Here is a 24,196-nt window from a genome sequence, read left to right on the forward strand (position 1 = left end):
CAGAAAATTATATCTAATTTATCCGTTCGTAGTGTCTTGCAGGTACGTTTAAGACACAAATTCTGTCATAACTTTTTAATTGATTAAAATTAACCATTCAATGCCATGAGTTCAATCAATATATGATTACTTCACTTAAGTCTTTAAAATATATTATATAGTTTATCACATGTGTTTATTGTAAAATAATTGTTTATACATTGTGTAATATATACATAGGTAATACAAATAAAATTGTTTTGTTATTAATTTTTGTGTTTTTGATATTAATTATTTTAGAATATTAATATTTTATTCAGAAAATCTAGTGTTTTCTTAGATATTATACTCACTAATAAGTGTCAATTTTTCTCAATCATTAAGAAAATTATTGTATTAATAATTTATCTTCTTCGCTGATAAATCCTTCTAATTCTTTATACAGATTTTGGATAAAACCAAAAATGTTTTCCTTGGAATTGTTTGTATTAGATTTTATCTAAAAATAAATTTTAGATGTTATTATATTAATGATCTAAAATTTAATTTATTTAAATATATTAGTAATTTAATTTATTTTTAATATAAAAATTATGGTGCATTGTTTCAGAATTAAAGATAAGTACTGTAGTTTGTATACACATACACTTATTATGACTTTGACATACACTTACTTTATACATAACGTCCGTTATTTTTTATTATTATTTGGAAATCAAAATTTGAGATTGTTTCGTTAGCTTAAAACATAGAATTTCACGATAACGATTGTTTAATAAAAAATAAAAAATTTATAGAGCAGAAACGGGCAAAGCTTTATTATAAAATAGTAAATACTATTAAATAAAAATAGGAAAAACCTTTTATTTATCCTTTTTACCGGTTTAGATAATTATAGTTGACACGTTTTTATTAAAATAAATATAATATATACAAGTATATTATTTTATCAGTAAATTAAAGTAATTGTCTGCATAAAAAAATGTGTATTTGAAAATATTAACTTGTCTTGTATTAATTATTAAATCAGCATTTCTATACATACATTTTTAGGTTTAGGTTCATAAGCAATAAGTTTTTTAAAAATTTCAATTTAAATATATTAGATTTTGAATGAGCACCAGTAGTAATCAACTTATAACTTATACCTATACAGTTTTAAATATTTTAAATATTTACAAGTATTTTGTTGGAGTATACCAATTACAAGTGCCACTTCACTCTACGGGATGCTTTATAGCTATTTATAATATTATATAACTACTGGTTTTATATTAGATTTAATTTAACGATAATACCTCTTCCAAATGAACCGACGCTTTCTCGTAAATATTTAGCAATGCGTCCTCAGTTTTCCAAATCCGACGATCCAACAACTGGTTGGCAGACCGAATGTCGTACAACTTCACCTGTGCCGCATGCAATTCCCGGTCCATGGATTTCAATTCGGCCTTAGTACCGTTGACTTCGATCGCGTGAATCGTTCGATCCACATGGCATAGTGTATCCTTATCCTTATCAGGTTGCTGTATTCCATGCAAATCTTTAGCATTCATTAGTTCGCTTCCCAAACTCCTAACTTCCTGTCGAGTATTTTAAGGCCATCAATGATAACGATATAATAATACAAATATTTATTATCTTATTTATTTATTTATGTACAATATAAAGTAATATAAAACGTATACGAACAGAACAAATACAAATATCTCACAAAACTTTAGCTATAATTAAATGTCTACAAAAAGTACATTTCTAGAACTATATTATCTGCATGCCTATGATTATATAAGCTAAAGAAAATTGAAGTAACTAAAAAAATATGAAGTACACAATTAGTTAATATTATAACCAATAGGCAATAAACATATACCTATACACAATAAATGTATAGATAATAATATTATAATAAATGTATTTTTTAATAGTAAAGTATAAAATATTATTTAATAAATATTTATAGTTTAACGAAAAACATATTATATTTTACTTGGTGTGGCCTGTAAAATATTCATTCAGATGTTATTTATGTCACAACATTTATTTTATTTCAAAATCCATCAAATAAATCAATAAAATATAATATTATAAATAATAATTATGATTTGCTTAACTATTTGAAATTCTCAAAAATAATTTAATTTTATGTATAGAGTGATATACCAACAATGCTAATTAGTAATTTTTATTATCTTTTGCATTTATTCAATTTTTGATTTTTAGAAATCTTAAGTAAATTTGATGACTGTATTACTTATAACACAAATATATTTTTTTTTCAAATACCATCCTTTTTTATTGTGAATTTAGTTGTTGTTAACTGAACTCAAAATGTTTGATTTCTGAATTAATAACTTAATATACCTTCAAGGATACTAATATTATTCAATTTATTATAGTATAAATAATACTTATTTCTTAGTTATTACACTCGAAAAATGTATTAAAATAATTAAATGATAATAAAAAACTACATCACGAGATTTTTTAGACCTATTAATGTGGACTATTTGATTATTACTTAAAATTTTAGAACTATCCATCTAAATTTTCGTCTGCATCTATAAACATTTAAAAAAAAATAATGTTTAATTACTAAATAAAGGGCAGTTTTCATTAAAAAATATAATAGTAAATTTAATTTACAACAGTGACTCACTTCTTAAATGACATACAAATCTAAGTACTTAAAAATAATACGATATTTAAGTGTTAACTAAATATTCCAAAACCTAGGATTTAAATAAAAATAAGGTATAAAAAGATGAGCATACTTGGTGAAATAACGTGTTTTCAAAAATTATTATTGATACGATTTGGATTTATAACAATAAATAATAATAATAATATGAAAGTGTACTGACAAATATCCAGCCGAGCTTACATTTTTCTTCTTCGAATAATCACCCACATTTTTTTCATTAATGATTTCTCGGGTCGATTTCAATAATTCTTTAAGTACTTTAGTTTCCTCCTTCAAATCGAAACATTTCTTGTCGTGCATTTCGCTCAGTTTATTACCTATGTCTAACTGTAACGAGTAAAAACATATTTTATTATCAACATCTATATATATATTAATAAATATATTAAGTACCATTTCTTCAAAATCAATGATTTCATTGGTACTTGCTCCCTCGACAGGACATTTAACCATCAGTGATTGTTTTTTCATGTGTACTGAAAAATCTACGCATTGTTTTAACATGTTTTTTATTGCACTGAAATGTAAATGGATAACAATCGTTTAGTACGGTTATCAAATATTAAAATTACATAGAGATATCTAAAATGTATTACTTACATTTGTTCACTTTTAAATTTATTTTCTTCCATTTTTTTCAATGCAATCTCATATTTTTTATCCATGATTACATTTTGTTCTTTCATATTTATGTATTTCTGTTCAAGTATTTTTTCTTGTTTGATAAATTCATCCAACTTATTTAATCTTCCCACTGATTTGTCAAAAAATATATTTATTTAATTTTACATGGTGTGTTAGAGTTGTTACGTTGACATATTTCATTCGTATTACAAAATACAATAATAATGTTTTACAATTCACAATATGTAGGTACACCCACCATATATAGCAGTAATCGATTTCTGTTTTCCAGCTTTTTTAATGAACTCGTCATCTTTTTTTTTTAATTTACTTATGCTTGTTTCTACCATAGAATCGACTTCCTATGTATAATTGTAATTTTAAATTGTAGTTAACGCAAAAAATAAAATATTGAAATTTCGAAAATTCGAAATAAGGGGTCAAACCTGTTTTAGCTGAGACGTTTCCGCTTTTAATAGTTTTTCTAAATTATTTTTCTCATTCAAAATCTTCTTTAAATATTCATAATTATCTTTCAATTTGATGATCAAACGATTAGTTTTACTTTTGAACTTCTCAGTTCTATTTTTAAAATGAGTTATTTCATCATTCAACCTGTAGTATTTACCAATAAAATGTTCACAAAATACCAATTTTAATATTATACTTACAACTAACTATATAATTTTAAACCTGGAAATGATTTTTTCTTTAGCACCAAATTGGATTTCAAAAAATGTCTTACCCACTTCATTGATTTTAATTTTATTCTGATTCATTTTGGATTTACTTGTCTGAAGCATAATAATTATTAATTGGATTGAAATCTTGAAGCAAATATTTAACGTAGTTAGTATCTACGTTTATCAACTAAATCAGTTGAAACTAAATCACTTGATTGACAACCAAATAAAATAAAATCAATAATTTAAATTAAAACTATAAACATATTGAACATAGGTATTTAAAAGCATGAGCCAGGTATACAATTTTGAATATTTTATAAATTAATTTTTTTTATTTTTATTTTTAATAAAATTAAATGTTATATGAATAATATTAGCTAATTATTAGTTTTTATAATTATACTCAAACATAATTTTATGTTTATTCAATTTGTAACACCTACTAGTACATAAGAATTTATAGTACCTATAACTTATTGACTATAACTTGATTACTATAATATACCGCTGTATTTATATTTTATTATAATCATTAATCAATAATATTCATCTCAAAACTGAAATACTGAATAATATTTATAGATTATTATTTAAATTAAATAAAAGTATTTTTAAAGTTAACCTTAGCAAGTTTGATTTTTCTTATTAAATAAATACTTTTAAGTATTATAAATATAATTAATATAAAATCGTTATAATGATGCAAATATATTTATAGTATTTTCTTCTAAGCTATTCTGTGTGGCTCAACATCTCGCAAGAAAAAAAATATAAAATTATAAAATAGAATATTTTTTGTATAAATATATACCACTATACTAAATATAGTTCAGAGATTCACAATTATTTCGTCTACAAATTAGTATAATGTATGTATTTTTTTAATTTTCTTTACTTCCCTGTTTAAAAGTAAGTATCAATAGATAACTTCTAATGTTTTGATTTATAATACCGTGTATAGATTGAATGAGCTTAGCGTATACTTATAAAGTAAGGCTCGAGGCTCGTTAAGGATTTACCATTGTTTTTGCCACCTTATATAGTATCATATTATTCATATTATACGTATAACAATGCCTCGAGTCTAAACTACAGACTAAGAATTTCTAATCATGTTTATCTATATATTATTTAAATAGTTTTATAGATATATTGAACAAAACAAGAGATTCAGCACACACACATTTTTTACTCACAAAACTCAAAACTATTTCTAGAAAAAAATTATCCTTACAAACCATCAACAACTTCTTAGGATTTTAGGACTGAAACAACTAGATGTGAACAACAAATGAAAAATTTTTGTGTCGCAGCAAAACAATTCCAAATGAGCCATAATTTAAAATATTCAGAAATGATTTTACGACGTACATTCATATTGTTTTGTTATACGCTGCATAAATATATACAGTTCATCGTGTGCTCACATAATATTAGTTGTATAATATTATTATAAAGTATATAGGCATATTAACGAAAATTACACACGCAAGTTTTTCACGACGATGATTTTCCACGTGTGTCGCTCTACGATTACAATATTATAACGGAACCGTTAAAATTCAGACGAAATCTTGCTTAATTAAAACAACACAGCATGCTGGGTTTCATGTTGCGTAAATAAATATCAAATGATCAATGATCGAGAACTTCTCAGTATTATATTATGTGTTATTACACCAGGCCAAGATGATATTCAGATGTTCGCATATTTTTTATAATTATTACCTATATTATATTAGATACTTAAACACGGCATTAATATTTTGTTAAATAATGACACTATCGTAAGATTTTTGGGTTGATATATAGTAAACATAAGTGAATCATCGATATACATATACCGAAACTAACATACATAATTTATACTTTGCGGACCATACAATATTATTCTGAACATTTCAATTCGCCAGTACTACGTTGATTTCATCAATATTAAACCAGCAATGGTCAAATATTTGCTACTCCATGTTATTAATTTGTTTGAAATCGTTTTAATCCCGATAAATTATTGCTCGCAAAATTTTAATATCAAATAATATAATACGTTGAAAAAAAATAATAATTTCTTTTAGCTACATTTGTCCAGTTATAATACTCTATTAATATTTCTGAGGTCCGAAATGATTTACTGCTAAAAAATAATTTCAAATAACGTTCGTATACTCAATCTGATGCAACAATACCCCTTATGAGTAAGCTTGTAAATCTGACATAATTGTATACGAAAATAATGAAACAACGCAATTAGTGAAAGATTGTAATAAATGGCGTATCTAAACCTAATAATAATATTATGATTAGTATAATACATAATATGTCTTATATTTTATTAAACACAAGTAACTAGATACGAATCTAAGTTAAAGATCTGAAGGTGTCCATCTATATAAAATGTATTGCAGGCTACAGCACTCAAATATATTTGATTTCTAAAGTGTAACGACGCCTTCTTAAATTCCCTAACACTCATACCTGCGCTGGAACTTCAATCGCTAAATTTTAATTAACGAGACGGAGTCTTAGCCTAGATGATGCGATGTCTTTATTATTAAACGAATTACCCCGTAATAATATATTTGAATTACCTCTATCTATTTTTGTATCACTAATTCAATTATAAACTCATACTAAACTTAAATTAATTATAATAATATCATAATATAGGAAATCAATAAATTATGAGTATGTTCCAATGTCTTCTTCCAAAGCTGCATAAGTAGTATTCATCGAGCTCCAAAATTCAGTATTTTCCATACATTATTATTACCTTTACCCAGTACTGAGACTTCTTTCAAAATTGGTCTACAAGTCTTGTTGTACTTCGGCTTTCGTAGTTATCTGTGTATTATCATTAAGACCAGTTTCCTAGACCCTAGTAATATGTTCCTAGTTATCAAAGTAATATTGCCACCAGTACCCACCACAGATATTGAGATGATGTATGTATTACATACACAGGTACATGCTAAACCGTAGATATACCCAACGAATGTTCAATTTTAAGATTTTCAAATATTTAATTCAACTAAATAAATTAATTTTAGTAAAAAATTATAGCTTATTCTAAAACCTAGTATATCTTCCTATATTATTTTAATTGAATGGAATAGACACCTAAAAGCAACGCGTATATGTGGCTCCATCTTTTGCACACGAGAATCATCGCTCACGATTGAACGGATTAACTGATGTCCACCAGACTGTGTAGATGAAATGGTTGTAAATTTAATTTCTAAAGTGACACTGGAATATTTATTGAGAATAAAATGATTTGAATACTTTTCATTTTTTCAATATTCTTATGTCAATATTTTTCTTTGCCGAAGAAGGGAAACAGTTAAATAATTTTCACACAAATATGAGTTTTTGCATAGAGTATAATAGCCTAACCTTAAATTATATATTTTATCATTATAGGAGGATATATTATGTTTTATTTTAAACTTTCAATTTTACTCGAAAATTGCCATTAGTGACAGAAAAAAAAAATTAGTTTCAATGGTATATCATTTTATAATACACAATACATATACTTACATTATAAATAATATAATAGTTCGCTGGCTGAGTGACTTAAATGGTTTAATTGAGTTTTAATAATTCGGCCAAATTAATACTTTTCCTTCATCGCGAAAAAAAATTATCAAAGTCGTCTACAGCAGTTAGAATCACAAAACACTGCCATACACTACATACCTATTTTTTCATAAACCTTGATATTTTTTTCATATAAGCCAATAAATAGGTATACATAAAATTATCGCTAATTATATATATCAGAGATGGGCAACTGAAAGTTATTAAACAGCCAATTTTTAGAAAATTAAAATTTAGCGGGCCAAAGTATAGAGCAAAATATACATTTTAATTTATCATAGACGTATAGAGTATAGACGATTGACTTTGAAATTTTATGATGTAATTTGAAAATTTAGCACGGGCCAGACAAAAAAGGTTTGTGGGCCGCTAGTTGACCACTCTGATATATATATATATGACGCGTAACGTGTATAACGAATAAAAACAATTTTATATTATTATTACTACTTTTTTTTTTTTTTTTTTTGTACTTTTCAACTACCTACCTTATTAAAATTTAATAAGCATCCTTTGATGAGTACACAAGGTGATTTTTTAAGCATGATTACCCCATTAGTATGCTTAAATTATGCATATATTCAAATTATGATTTTTACATAGTTTAAATTTGTTAAAAAATTATATTTTTAAATATTTTTATCTTTATATTTTTTTAAGTTTTTTATTTTTTTGAATGACAACACAAAGTTTGAATTTTATATTCCAAAGCAGAATGTTTTTCTGAGTATTTTGATATATAAAAATCGATATTAGGGTGAGTAGTTTATGAGTTATACGTATTTAAAGTTTTGACAAGCGGTGTGGAGGAGTATACGTTGTGACTACTACTCAAAACTTAAAATACGTATAACTCATAAACTACTCGCACTAAATCGATTTTTATGTATCAAAATACTCAGAAAAATATTCTGTTTTGGAATATTAAATTAAAATTATATGTTGTCATTTAATAAAAATTAAAAACTTAAAAAAATATAAAGATAAAAAATATTTAAAAATATAATTGTTTTAATAAAAACGTTGTTTTTATAAACTTGAAACTATTTAAAAATCAAAATTTGAATATATGCATAATTCAAGCATAAAAATAAGGTAAGCATGCTTAAAAAATCATCTTTTATACAACTACATAAGTTTTTGGAATTAACATGATCTTAAAAACTTATTAACTTTAAATTTGTACATAGTTAATAGATAATAACTTACTATTATCTAATCTATATTTTATTTATAATCAACATATTTTTATTGATATTCGCGTTGCGTGGCCGTATGTTAAGTAATAGACATTTTTAAAAGTACCTATATCATAAAAATAGTCACGAAAATGCATTTTAAATATTTTAGTTACACTGTAAAAAATTAATACAACAATTACCCATTAGGACTGGATTGTTTTAAATTTTCCGAATATTTAATTAATCCATAAGTTTATAAAAAGTTTTTAAAAATCAATTATAAACGAATAATTATCTTAAATAAAATCAACGTTAATGATATAAAATGATTCATTACTCGCTTTTAAAAGAATGATTTGTTGATAATAATAACTTTTTATTATGAAATGCCATGATTTTTATTTGAAAAAAAGTGTTGTAAACTATACAATTGTTATTAAATATGCTTGTAATTATTATTATTTTTATTATCATGATTATATTAATTTGTATCCATTTTTAAATATTAGCAATTTTAATAATTACAAATAATTTGTTGTTTTTTTTTCTCAAACACATAGTAAATTAAACAAATTTACATAATTTATATATTTTTAAGTACAAATTTAATCATTAAAGTATTATTAATTAACAAGTTTTTTTAAAGACCAGCGTCTTGTTTTTCTGGTAGAATACAATTTTCTGGGAGTGAAGTTATTCAGAAATAAAGTAGAATACACCACTAACTTTGCAGACTTGTTTTGCAGAAATGACATGCACATTTACCAAAATAGTTTGAAGAAACTTGTGCCAGATTATCCGATATTTCAAGAACAATAGAAATTATATTACGAAAAATTACTACATAGTTTACCATATAATCATGTACTTAAGTGAATCTAATATTTTTTCCATTGTAGTAAATATGATTTCTTCTGATTATTTCAAAACTTAATTTTTTGGAAATTCTCTGTAATAATTTCGATAGTTATTAAATTAACAACTAATATATATTATTATTTTATGATCAATATTACAATTATTTTCGACTGTAAGTTATTCAATATATTTAATTCAAAATTACTTATAGAATTAGAAGTACATATTTATGTCAAGTTAAAATGATGTTAGTATAATATTTATTATGTGCGTCAAATTTAATTTAAATTATCAATAAATTAATTAGGCTTAGTACCTAATGTTTCCAAATCTACTGACAATCAATGTATAATATGGCTTAGTATATAGTATACAATGTGAATATATAATTAAGTTCACTTAACATACTAATTACTATTACTAATGTTGTAAACGTGCAAGTGACAATAATAAATTCTAATAAATACAATTAAATTCAAAGTTGATAAGTTCTAAAAGTGCATTACATAATAAAGTACAGTAATGAACGTATCGACACCGTATGTAGAGTACATGTAAATTGTTTCATTAAATACGATTATACTAAGTTATGTATAGGGCTACATATAACCCTATACTCTAGGATTTATTATAGCAGTAGTATGACAATTACCGGACTGTCGAAAAGTTTTCGAATCGTTTCGCTCGAGGAGCATTATCTTTTTACAAATTGAGCATGTCGTAGTCGTACAGCAAGAGAATTAGCAAGCGTACCTATATATTAGGTACGTGTTTATAACAGCTGCTAGTTCTTACTGATATTACATGATTAGTTATTTGTTAAAAAATATTAATATGGAATTACATATTATTTAAAAAACCTGTCACGAGAAACAAAAAATTGTTTGTTCATAGTGAATTTGTGTTTATAGAGCAACATAGTTTCGATTAAGTAGCTATAATAATTATAGGTCAGTACTATAAAAATTAAATAGTAAAAAGAAAAATATGTTTTTTATTAATGCTTCTAATAATTAGCTAAAAAATATATTACACCTATAATGATATAATAATAATATTTACGCAAATAAATTCCAATATCATGTCTAGGTATTTTTAATTTTTAACAAATTCTAATGTTATAGAATAATGCACATCTTGTAAAATTAATAAGTATTATTCCTTATATTGTCTAATCAGACGATTATTCGTACCAGACAACCATACGACATATAGATAAATAATTTGTCATAAAACTATTTTGGTATATGTGACTCGAATCCCTTTTAAGAAATGTGCCAATTCATGTGTTTTCCCAGAGGCGCCGTTGGGATCTTAAACTGCACACGTAAACACGTAATACATTATTATGGCTGAAGAACACTGAAGACGACATTTACCTAAACCGCACGAGTATACAACGCTAATCCAACCGACCGCCGTTTACCGACTATAACACACTATACACACACAAACCGATTATAGATTTATCCTTTATTTATAAGTTTATTACCTTCGTATAATATAACCACCCATTAAATTACCTACTACGACAAGGGTTATATATTATGCAATATAAGTAAAACAGCTACTTTTGACACCTCCGCGTTTTCCCATTAAAATGTGTATACAACCGCGTTCAAAATAATTGTGTGACAATAACTATTACTGCGTTGTCGCATAGTTATTATGTAACAACAGTATATTATAATATATACCAATTTTGGTTTGTTTTAAAACCGATCAATTAATGCGTTTGTGTATATACAGTATACACACACACAAACGAACACACAAGCACACACACACACACACACATATTCATGCTTACACATATTATATTACATGTTTAGGTAGGTGCGGTACTCGTGTATTACAATAATACAGTGTGATGATGTTATACGACCTGATTTCGCACCTACTGTAACACGCATTAACCCAAATAATGACAATAATATATCGCTTTTTCATATATCGTACACTGTATTCGGATTTCACGATATATGTGTATTAGCATATTAGTTAAGTATTTGGTGGTCACAAATGCGATCCGAAATCGGAACGTTTTTATAGTAATAATATTATAATACGATATACGACGCAACCAAAACCGCCTCTATCAAGCTTATAAAATATGTTATGTTTAATTTATGTTTTATTTCTCGATAAAAACCGCTCATACCTATTTATACATACGAGTGTCGCGATAACAATATACGTTATCAAAGAAAATATGCAAATTGGGTCGTTTCAATTGAATCGCGTACACGACGTACGCGTCCGGTCCCGCGGCTCTGAGTGCTGCGAACCGATAACACGAACGCGATTTAAATATTACTATACCATTTACTCGCATAAAAAGTACGCAAGACGCGGACGGTATTGACGAAATTTCGAGAGAAAAAAATTACAACCCGCAAAGGGCGGTTCAAGTATATTAGGTATTTGAAATACGTTTTCGATGTGATTTACTGCTATAGCTTGTCCGTATAGTGTAGGTGTACCATAATATTATCTATTACATAGTATAATATAGGTAACACCGTGGTTGTTGCGCGATCATAATATCATATATAATGTAAATATGGAAATAAAACATTTGGAGCTACAGCTGAAAACAATAGAAACGATTCTGTGGACACAGCCGCCGCGTGAAGACTACAATGGCCGACTGTACCAATAACGTTTATGTCGTTTTATGAAATTATTATTTTTGATGACATAAAAATGCATTCGTAAAACAGTATTCTGGGAAAAAAATTTTTCCAATATTAAAATCACGATTGAATCATTATAGTATATTTTCATACAATATAGGAAACATACGTGCATTAAATATAAAACATGAATTGAACATTTTCACTTTTCATTGAAAATATATAAATATTTCTGCACGAAGACAGAAGAATAGTATCTATAAATAAATAGCTCTAGTAAAAATATAAAAAGAGCTTGTAGCACAATAGTATATTTACTGTTATTCACAACACTCGTGGATTTTATGATGTATAATTTTACAGGTAGAGTAGAGTAAATTTACTAAGAAAAAACAATTTGAATGAATTTAATTTTTATTTAGCATCATAAAATTATGATTATAATTTAATTAACAAGATATTAATAGACAACCAATTATAAACTATATACAGATAACATGATAAAATTGCATGTTTATTCAATAACCGGAATGAATTTAACCACTGACACTGCACAGATACTCATAAATATGTGACAATATGTCAAGTTGACATTGTCAACACATCTAGAAGATATTGTTACGTTAAAATTGTTTTTATAAATTAAACTATTTAATTTCTACTATGTTTATTGATAATTGTATAATATTATTTTACTAATTGTAGGCAATTATAGGTATTGACAGTTTAATTAAGTTTACCGGTAAAATGCGGATTAGTAACGTTTGCCCCGTCCAACAAAGTACAATGTATTATATGCGTAGGCGATTTTCGTTTAAATACGAGTATATGCACATAAGTAGTAACATCCAGGATAATTCATCTATCATGTGAACTTGCCTATAATTTCTATAGTAAAAACATAAACATAAAAATATGAATTTTTGATATACTTTAAGACTATAGTTTAAAATTTTTGACATTTTTTCGTAGTATTTAATAAATGTTTTGTGGAGATTTAAATTTTTGTTTTTCAAATAAGAGCTGCTTTTATAATTTAAATTAGTAATGTTTTTTTTTTTTATAGCACATAACTTTTTTGAAAATCAAAAACAAAATCTGAACAAGTAGATTTTGCGATAGGTACAATAAGAACATATATTATAAATATTTGTAAAATCATTTTTAAGAACTATTATCTTTAACATAAACATTTCAATAACTCAAAAACTATTCGTTTGAATTTTGAATCCAGTGCATCGATTTTACAGTAAAATAGGCGGGGGGGGGGGGGGTGTCACTTTAAAACAGAATATTATTTCGCCGCAAGAAATCTCTTAGTAAGTATAGACAATTTCAAGAATTTTAAATATAGTTTTGAAGTATGTTAAAGATTTACACGATTGAGAATTTGAATACATTTATTATTTTAGGAAAAATGAGGGTGAACGTAATTATTGGCGAATCACTCTGTATAACATTACATTGTTCCAAAGAGCTTTGACTCCCACCCATGCACGTTGACACATGAAAATTGCCCACATGGGTACCTGTCTACCACCATCATTATACTGACCCCGCTGTGCAATGGTTTGCACGCGTCGTATATGTTTCGCGTGCCAGTTATTGTTTGTACAGCGCGCTGCACCGGGTCGGTAGCGGGCTCGTGTGTGCGTAAAAATAAATTAATAACAAGGAATATAATATGATGATATGTAACAAAACCCATCTCCATCGGTGCATTTGAACAAACATTATAGCGCGCTTGCGTATGCGCGCGCACTCACAGACGTCGAAGTCAACGCGCGTTAAACACACAGTACTTATCGTAACGGTGGTTCGACGCGTACATCATATTAATATCATAATAGTATTATTAGCATTATCATCTTATTATTATAACACCATAAAACGGCCAAAACTGTTATTATATTAAAATAATTACCTCGCGCGATTGAATAATACCATGCTGGTACCCGGTGAATTCCCTACGTTTACCCGCGGGTCACCGACTCCGTCATCGCCGTAGTCGTTCGAGCGATGACGACCCTGAACACCCGTCACGTGACCCAGCCGTTAGCCGACATATCGGATTCGACGCGACGATGACCGCGACCAGATACTTTACCGTGGACTCGGTGGTCCAACAGGTACAGCCGGCAGCCTCCACCGCGACCACCGTAACCCCTACAACGACCGCGAACCCCGACACCGTGATTCCGAGCCTCGGACGCGATGGTATCGTGGAGGTCGTGGCTGATTATAATCGCGATCGTGATCAAACCACCACTACATCATCTCCGCTCCAGCCCACCGCAGACCTCCGACCGGCGTCCGTTCCTCGCCTACCTGTAAGTAGATCCAAGTTGAATATTATATTATGTACCCTATCTGTCGGCCGGTCTAACCTTAAGTCGGTAAAAAAAACGCGCCACACAATTTTACACATTAATCACTAGACCTGTGTTATCCGACATGTTAACCGAAAACACTATGTTACCTAAACATCGCTGTGTGATATGTTATCATTATAAATGCAAGCGAAGGGACAACGGTGAAATTTGATTTCACAATTTATTGGTTTATACTGTTGTATTATGTACATTGTAATAATGCTTATAATAAAATGATGACACTAATATTATACCTTTGGTGCGGTGTCCGAGCATATTTTTACCATCTTTTAATCACGGGCTTACCAAAAGGCACCAGCTGATTCAATAAATAAAATACTACTAAGCTAATATAGCCAATAAGTATATCATAGTATATATTTTTTATATATTGTCTAATATTTTAATTATGTCAAGGACGCCACTGGCGGTCAATGAACGTATTATAACAAGACGCGTGTCTCTTTTTACCATTTTTACCAAAATAATTTTTCATAAACGTAAGTAGAACATATCATGAATAATGACTCGATCAGTGCCAATGAAAATTAGAATAAAATTATGTTTTCGAGTAACAGAAAAACTGAATATTACTATATATAATAAACATGTCAAATAAAATGTACAAAAAAATAGGAGATGGACGAAATGATCTATCATATGATACAGCTTATAAGCAATACACGATATGAATACAAATAAATATTTTAACATTTTTAATTATTATACGAGTAGTATTAAGTAACATTACTGTAATAAATAGTTATAGACTTATAGTTACTATATTTAATATATTATAAATATATAATATCGCTAATATTTTTGTTATCCGAAATCATAATACAAAAATAACCCTTGTTTTATAAATGTTTGAAATTTGATCAATTTTAGGTTATAGGTTTACCAAATTAATGCGACCATATCGTATCTTTCAACAAAATTGTTGTTATTACTTTTTCAGGTTTACAGTTTCAATACAAGGTTTACTTACTCGTACATAATATATTTATTATTTTTTTTATCGATCAATTTTTTTATTACTCAAAAATCCATAGGGCAACGCGTGTACTGAAATTTGTCTCAGGACGAGAACACGTGTTATTCGGATACTCGAATATAATATTATATTTATGCATATTTCTCTGTGTATCGATATGAGAAAAACGTCAATAATAATAATACGTACAGTATTATAATCACTATAAATTCCACAATATTGTGTCTGAGTATACATACAATACGTAATATTATGTTTAGTTTTAGTACTTGAATATGGTGAAATGTGCAACAGGACAATGCAATGAAAGGGAAACGAGTTTTAGATTTTATTGTTCAATAATTTTTTTTAAATATAAATTTTCCACGAAATGTATTATTCATTCGTCGTTTATTTAATATTAAATATTATTTGGCGAATATTTAAATAATATAACCAGAGAAACTATATTCGCTCAACTTTTCGAAAATACGCCACGTTCCTTCCTCCTCAAAAGATGGATCGCAAACTTCTCTAATCTAATAACATTTAAACTTACATTTGCATTTTTTTCTGTTTCTCCTATTCATCCTCGGTACCATTTAATTATTTAATTGCAGCCATTACCACTGACAAATTTAATTTACTTGACCATTTCTCGCTGATTTATTGTTTTTTTTTTTTTAACATCTTCTAAGTGTAATGACAATATATGCAAGTTATCAAATAAATGTTGTTACAGTGTAATAATTTTACTTTATGCAAATTCTTATAACATATATTGTATATCAAAACTACGACATTTTATTCGATACCACATAAAAAACATATAATTGTGAATATTAAAATGTGATATGCCTTACAAACGGCCATATTATGAAATATAATCATAGTTTTCGATCCAAACATGTTTACAAAATATTATTCTTCAGCACACGCTTGCTACTTAATCATTTATAGACGCTTATAGAATGTTTTGGCAAAATTTAATAAATTAAGTATCTACAGTGAATATTAAAAATTAAAAATATATACAGTGTAAGGCTTTAATATATAAAATTTAAAAAAAAACCGTTACCCGTAAGCAACCAATAAATATTTGATTATTTAGTTTTTTTAAATATTATGTATTTACATAAGCTATCTAAAATCATAATAATGTTACAGAGACTAAATAAAATATAATGATGTAATAACACTAATAACTAATAAAAGAGTAATAAATTCCATAGGTGCAAGCCATATGTTGTATACCTAATCTTCTTCGTATGTATTTTGGTATATTTTAGTATTTATAAATAGTTGAACTTTTAAAATAATTGTATATACTTACATGCTATCATACCTGTTAAAAAAAATGTGACTGTTAACTGGAATGTATGTAATTTTTACATCATAAAAACAATGGTTTAACATGATATAAAATATGTATAATGTAAATTATTATACATTTTTTTTTTGTGGTTTAATAATTTATGCAAGTGTACCCCATGTGAATGGTTAAATGTACTTGTTTACGACTTTGTGTAGCAATATAACTAAAAACGAAGTAAAGCACTAAAATGTCATTATAATTATATTATCAACAATTGTAAATCTTCTATAAATTTAAACATCTGTACAAACAATGTACGAGGTAATTAATTGTAATCAAAACAATTAAACTTAAAAAATAAAACACGACGTAAGACTGTAATATAACTTCCGTGACTTCCGTATAAGCTGACATTTTGATGTTTGTCCCAAAAATAACGAAATAGAACAGTTATTATAGTAAATACGTGTGATAAAAATGATCAGATTTTTTTAATAACAATATTGTTAAATTTATAAAATTTCCAATACAATGTTCATAGTAAATAATAATATAAGTTATATATTTTATTAATTATACAGTGAATTCATAACAAATAACTATCATTGTTACCGGAAAAAATAATAAGCATTTAACAGGTAAGTAAATAACCCTAAAAGAAACAACATTTTTCTTGTTAATAATTTTACTTTTTTTTTGATAAACAAAGTCGAAAATATTTTCTCTTTGTATTATATTCATTATTAATAATTGAAACGAAAAACTTTTATTTCAAACAGTATTATTATTTCACTTCTAGCGCTTTTTTTTCTTCCGTCAATGTATACATTTTGTTTTTACGATGTCAAAAAGAAGAGTTCTCATCTCACAAACTGTATTTTCTTATTTTGATGTATCAAATAATCGTTGACGAAATATGAACAAAGACCAGCCATCTTAGTGTTCCGATGTGGAATTAATCAATTTCGACTATTAAGCTGTAAGTTCAGTGCTATTTTAGTCTCTGACTGAGTTTTTCAGCTACCACAGTCCATAGATAGATATCATATATATATATATATATATATATATATATACGTATATTGCAATCAATTTAATTTTTGCTTCAAATCTTTAAATAAATGAAAAAATATACTATACAAATAAAATGAAATATTATTATGTCAAAATAATTAAATATAATGTATCTTTTAATTAATATTATAAACATCGTACTTACCTATGAATTTTGTTTCGATATTAACAAAACATAATATTACGGACCAAAAACTCGATGACATTACGAATTGATACTGTTTTTTATGATTGTAAACAATATTTAATGTCCATGCACAAGGGTTGCAATAGTATGACTGACTTTGAGTCATGACAATATAATAATTTAATAAACTATAAACCGGACACTTAATGTAATGACCACAACAGTAATTTATTTTTATTTCATGATGTTAACAATAATGTTATTACCTATAAATTCACCAGATTTCTGACCGTTTATCATGTTATAAAATACAGAAAGCACGATCGAAATCAGTGATAATAATATAATGTCTTAACTGTCCCAGGGATCATGTAAATTTCGGTCCACGTTTTATTACTTGGTAAAAATTAGTAACAATCATATAAAAACGAGGAATAAAATACCCTTAATAAAACATACCTTGCAAACAATTGAATATATTTATGATATTATTATAATATATTATATTTCTACAATCCTGCATACAAAAGGTTCACAAAATATCTTCTTCTGACATTATAATAACACGGCTAAACAGGTATTGTTTTTGTTTATCAAAATATTTTGAACCTTTATAAACCTTACTCGTTCACAGTAAACACGTCAATTTCAAATAATAGTAAGTAGCCCATATATCATGTTTAATGCCATACACGACTATCTACTATTCAGGCTTACCTACCTTTTGTTTTTATGTATACAAATCTGAAGGGTCGTACATCATTTCCAAACGAACTATTATTATACGTACGAGTTTTCAGTATTTAAAACGTTAAAATAAATATCAATTTAATTGTGTTTTAAACGTTCGACCCTCTGTACCCATTCATATTCATTGATATAACAAATCAATAAATATTTAAATAGATATAGTAGATACTGAGATATTGGTAACTGTTTATTTGATAACTTCAATTCAAAATAGATTTATATTATTATTATAAATTCCAACATTAAAAGAAATAATGATTCATATAACATTAGAAGTTAGTAGTCACAACTAAGAATCAAAGGGAAATAGAATCAGGAAATATCAATTAAAACCATAATTACCAAGATTTTTCTACAAATTTCATATAATAACTTCTTTGAAGTACCAATTTGGTCGAACAAAAAATAATTACTTCTGTATATTATTATATCGGAGATAAATGAAGATTGACTCGATTCCACTAGCAATAGAAATAATATCAAATCATTTCTACCTTCAATCGTTATCTATAATCTATATATTACAACTTAAATACAGAAAATTATAAATCAATATATTTTATGTTTATAATATAGTTTAACGTATATAAAATATATATGTTTATCTGTAATTATTGTCAAAGAAAAAATTTCAAACGAAAAATGTTTAAGAAAAACTACAACAGTTTTATAGTAACTCAATTACTGTTTTATCCTACGTTTTACATTACCTTTGGTTAAACTTTACTAATAATTTATTTAAACAAGTACAACAATTATTGTTAAACGATGATAATGAAATAAGGATAGTTGATTATTTATAAATAAGCATTTTGATTTTTGTTAGGTATTTCAAATAGTAGTTATAACGAAATAAAACTAAGAAAAATCTACAATGTATTATAAGCATTATTATTAATGTTCATATTCTTTTCTTTGTACAAAGAAAAGAACATATCTTACAGAATATAATAGATATAAATGAATAAAAAAATACAAACGATATATAATAATATGAGTTGGTAAATAATTGTAACCTCCCGATAAGCTAAAAGCTTGTGCTGAAAGGTAGTTTTTAAAGTATTCACAAAAACAATAACTATACAAAAAAATAATAATGAATAGTCATCAAGTTTATACAATCTCAATTTCATTTAAATTTAAAAAAAAACTGTATGTGAGTCATAGCCTGACCCTATACAATTATTCTTTAGTTCAATATTGATTAAACAAGCAATATGTAAATTAGTCTTTTTATTTGTATATTAAATATATTTTTAACATCATTAAAGATATAAAGGAACTTATGTATTGTATTGGTTAAATCATTTATATAATGATCTCATTTAAGTTTATTATCTAGTGTTATACCAAGGCATTTAATTTTATTCATAGAAAACATAGTAGTACAAATAGTATAATATTATTATTGGCTATATTGAATATAATATTATGATTACCTAATGAACTAACGAGCATTATATATTTTGGATCAATATTTGCAAGATTTATGTTAAAATAAAAACATTTTTATTTATTTAAATTCTAGAATATATTTATAAACAAGCCTTAATTTTATTTATAATTATATTTGAGTTCAAAAACGGTAAATCAATTTATTCGTCTCAAATCAAAACAGGAGTAGGTATCATAAGTATTATAGCAAATAATGTTCGCATTTATGTTTAGATTCAGCAAACCATTTTTATATATATATATACTCTTATAATACAAATAATAGATCCCAAACCATACCTTGAAGTACATTGCATTGTACCTTTAATGGTGTACTTAAAGAATTACTAACTCTAACTACTTGTGTTAGATATAAATTTAATGATTTATGTATTTATCCTCTCAAAGCGAAATAATTTAAATTTTGTAGAAGTATTCCATGATTTATACAAACAAAGGCTTTTTTTACATCTAAGAATATACTTAGAACTTTATTACTGTTATCTAGGTTTGTATAAATACATTTATTAATAGAAAATAAAGTATCTTCAATAGATCTGCCTGTTATAAAGTCAAATTGGTTTTTAGAGAAAAAATGAATACCATTTAAAAACTGCATTATTCTATATACAAGGCATTTTACGAATATTTTAGATAGAGATAAAGATAGGGCTACCGGTTGATATTTACTTCAATTTTCGGAGTCGTTAAATTTATCTATTGGAACAACATCTTTTAAAGCAACGATTTTTCAGCCACAAAGTTTTTTTTTTAAGTAGTATTTTCTCGCGGTGTCACAAGAAATATTTAATATTAAGTTTTATTTACCTATGTTCCGTGGAGCATATTACACATGATATGTATATGTATATAGGAGTAAGAATAATAAAATATTTATTAATAAAAAAACAATAGTATAAATAGAACTGGATAAAATATTATTTATCGTTTATTACCTGTAATGGGAATGCGTATTATCTAAAATTCGACTATTATATTTTCTTGTCCGGATTTTAATATTGTAGAAGTACGAATATTCGAGTTGACGGAGTCTAATTGAAATATATTATATGCTCGTTGTTTTAAACAAAGATCAATAATTTTTTTTTATTAATTTTTTATGGTAAAACAAACAAAGCCGTTGAAAAATAATTGCGGAGCCTTAAGGGCTTCGCGGAGCAAAGTTTGGAAATCGCTATTTTAAAGCATGACGGGTAAATACCCAAGGAGATTAAGGAGATTTAAGGAGATTAAATAATTTTGTCAATAGACACAATATAGTACTAGCTGTTTATATTTTATATTATTTTTAAGAAATAAAAAAAAAAATTAAAATTAAGATCAATATGGTTCAAATCGCTCCTTTAGCTAAATAGTAAATTAAATAAAAACTTTCCTCCCTATACTTTTGACTTTTAAATAAATTAAGGATACCTTCATCTCATAGCTGCTTCATCCAAAAACCAAGCATTCTTTGAAATAAATTATATTTATAGTCCCTAGTTTAATTACAATCCTACTAAGAAGGATAGTTTAGTTAAGTACCTAGGTCTTTTCTTTGATGAAAACCTTACCTAGAAAATGCATATGAATAAAACTCATACAAAGCTTTATAAATATGAGAATTTTTTATTCCTTAGTAAACTTTAAATTATAAATTACTATTCAGTATATGCACATCGAATAATTCTAACGTTAATTACTACGCACGTATAATATAATTATAGGTACCAGTTTTATCTAAAAACTAAAATTAATCTAAAGTTAAAAAATTATGTTTCAAAAATCCATTGTTACAGGTGTCTTATAATAAATTATAGTATTTAATAAATAGTTTATTAAAAAAAAAAAATCTAATAACTGTAATTGAAATAATTTTAATTTAGTTATTTTTATTTTAAATTAAATTTCCAGTAATGTAATAAAACATTTGCAAAGCTTTTGAGTGAAATGTAGAATACAGTAACTACACACCAATATTAATATATAGTTACTGTACAAGGACGGATTGTTTTTTATTTACAAAAAAACACGGTTGGTGAAATATGACTCATATTAATAAATATTAGATAATATAATATATTGAATAGTTTTGTACGTACTATTAAACCAATATAAGTAATAACAATAATAATAATAAAACTATTTATAGTAAATTAATTATTATGTAAAGCCATAAAGGTATATGATAAATTAATAATTTTAAAAAGATCATTACATTTTAAATATGAAATTAAACAGCATATTAATGCAGTATTCGTTAAATACGTGCCGTTTTATTTGGTTATTGTTAATTTTGTTATCAGAGATATTTGTTCATAGTTTGCTTAAAAATTAACATAACACGTATAGACATAATATATTAAACAATATGTTTTATAATTAAAATATTACTATCATATATGTATATCTATGTTCTTTACCATACACAATTTATTTTAATATTTTCAGAAAATTTAGAACCTTAACCATTTAGACTTTACAACAACAATTTTTTGTTAACTGTTATGAAATTATAACGTTGAAAAGTGTGAAACAAATACTCAAGTATTTTAAAGCTTGCTTTAATATTAGGTAATAATACTGAAAATCTTTTATACCATATTACTTATAATCGACGTTTCAAAACTTTCATATTTTTTTTTTTAGAACACGTTGATTATTATGTTAATAACAAATCAATTTTGTATTAAATATATTTTTTTAATAATAACATTATACTACTAAATATTAAATTCAGTTATTTTCGGTTATTTAATTGAAAATTTTATAATAAAGCAGTTAACAATAATATCGTTTACGGGCCACAACGCCCACAACCCATAAGTGCTACCTATTCATTTGCGTAACGTGCTAGAAAATGAAGGAAATATGTTATGTATTAATACTATCGTTAGGATATTCAACGACTAACGCTTCAGGTAATAATATAAAAAAAACTTGAATGATACAATTTGTGAAGAACCGAAAACGATAATATTATTATTTATGTATAATATTAATATTTCATCAAGTTTCGAATGCCAGTAGCAAAAAGTTTGATATAATAATATTAAATACATTAAAGAAAAAGTGGTAGGTATACTCAAACAAAATATATTAACGTAACGTAGTTGATTGATGTTATATATTTAAACTCGGCGATCCTTTTTTAAAAATGTGTTAACGTTATAATAACGATAAAAATAATACTTTAATAATGTGCTATAGTAGTTACCTATGAACAAAACTAGTTTCAATTTAGAATTTACGACCAAATATTCGACAACGTTTCCATTTTTTTTTTAAAGGTCGATGTTTTCCTAGTTAATGACATTTCACAATATTATAATTTTTTGTAATATTTTTTATGAATACGACCAATTTAAAAGTGCTCACATAAAATCTGATTTAAATAAAAATAAAACACCACTTACACGATTGGTTTTCCACAGTTATCTAATCTAATTTATTGGAACATAATTTTTTCAGTTCCTTGAGTCTTTTTTTTTAATTTGTTGTAAAGCATTTTGAATTTCTTCTTCTCGTTCTTCTCGTCTGACGTTATTTTCACCATATTCGATTATCGACTTTACTATTATAAACTGAAAGATTATATTATAAAATTGAGTAAACTTTTATGTGAAAACAATAATTTCTTATCATAATATTTTTTCTAATTTGTATAATTCACAAACTAAAAACTTTGATATAAGTCGTTTATCTCATTGAGTTTGTATCCCCTTCGTTTTCTCACTCAAGTCTTAACTCGTGAAATTTGAAATATCTTACGGTTACGGTAGTACCATGTTTGAAAGTTGTACAACTTCATCATTAGTCCTTTCTACTTTACTCGACGTTCTAGTTTCCAAATCATATTATACAATACCAAGCTCCACAT

The 24,196-nt window shown here is 26.0% G+C and overlaps 2 protein-coding genes across 3 annotated transcripts in view; one reads left to right on the forward strand and one right to left on the reverse strand.

Annotated features, from left to right (window-relative positions):
- Nucleotides 1-367: 367 nt before the first annotated feature.
- On the reverse strand, nt 368-4,110 carry LOC113552525 (synaptonemal complex protein 1-like). Its single transcript, XM_026955389.1, is given in 9 exon segments — nt 368-478; nt 1,278-1,580; nt 2,651-2,665; nt 2,864-3,010; nt 3,077-3,200; nt 3,284-3,437; nt 3,567-3,669; nt 3,754-3,922; nt 4,001-4,110. Coding segments are annotated over 9 exon segments (1,236 nt in total).
- A 9,848-nt stretch (nt 4,111-13,958) lies between these two features.
- The window catches only part of LOC113554511 (TBC1 domain family member 30), a 36,214-nt gene continuing 25,976 nt past the window's right edge, over nt 13,959-24,196 (forward strand). The window contains exon 1 of one of the 2 annotated variants that reach the window (XM_026958392.1): nt 13,959-14,598. In XM_026958392.1, the coding sequence (XP_026814193.1) occupies nt 14,353-14,598 (246 nt within the window). In that variant the 5' untranslated portion in view covers nt 13,959-14,352. The remainder of the gene's footprint in view (nt 14,599-24,196) is intronic. The other variant, XM_026958393.1, reaches the window with a different exon arrangement.

This window comes from Rhopalosiphum maidis, chromosome 2 (genome assembly GCF_003676215.2).
Source record: "Rhopalosiphum maidis isolate BTI-1 chromosome 2, ASM367621v3, whole genome shotgun sequence".
Lineage (NCBI taxonomy): Eukaryota > Metazoa > Arthropoda > Insecta > Hemiptera > Aphididae > Rhopalosiphum > Rhopalosiphum maidis.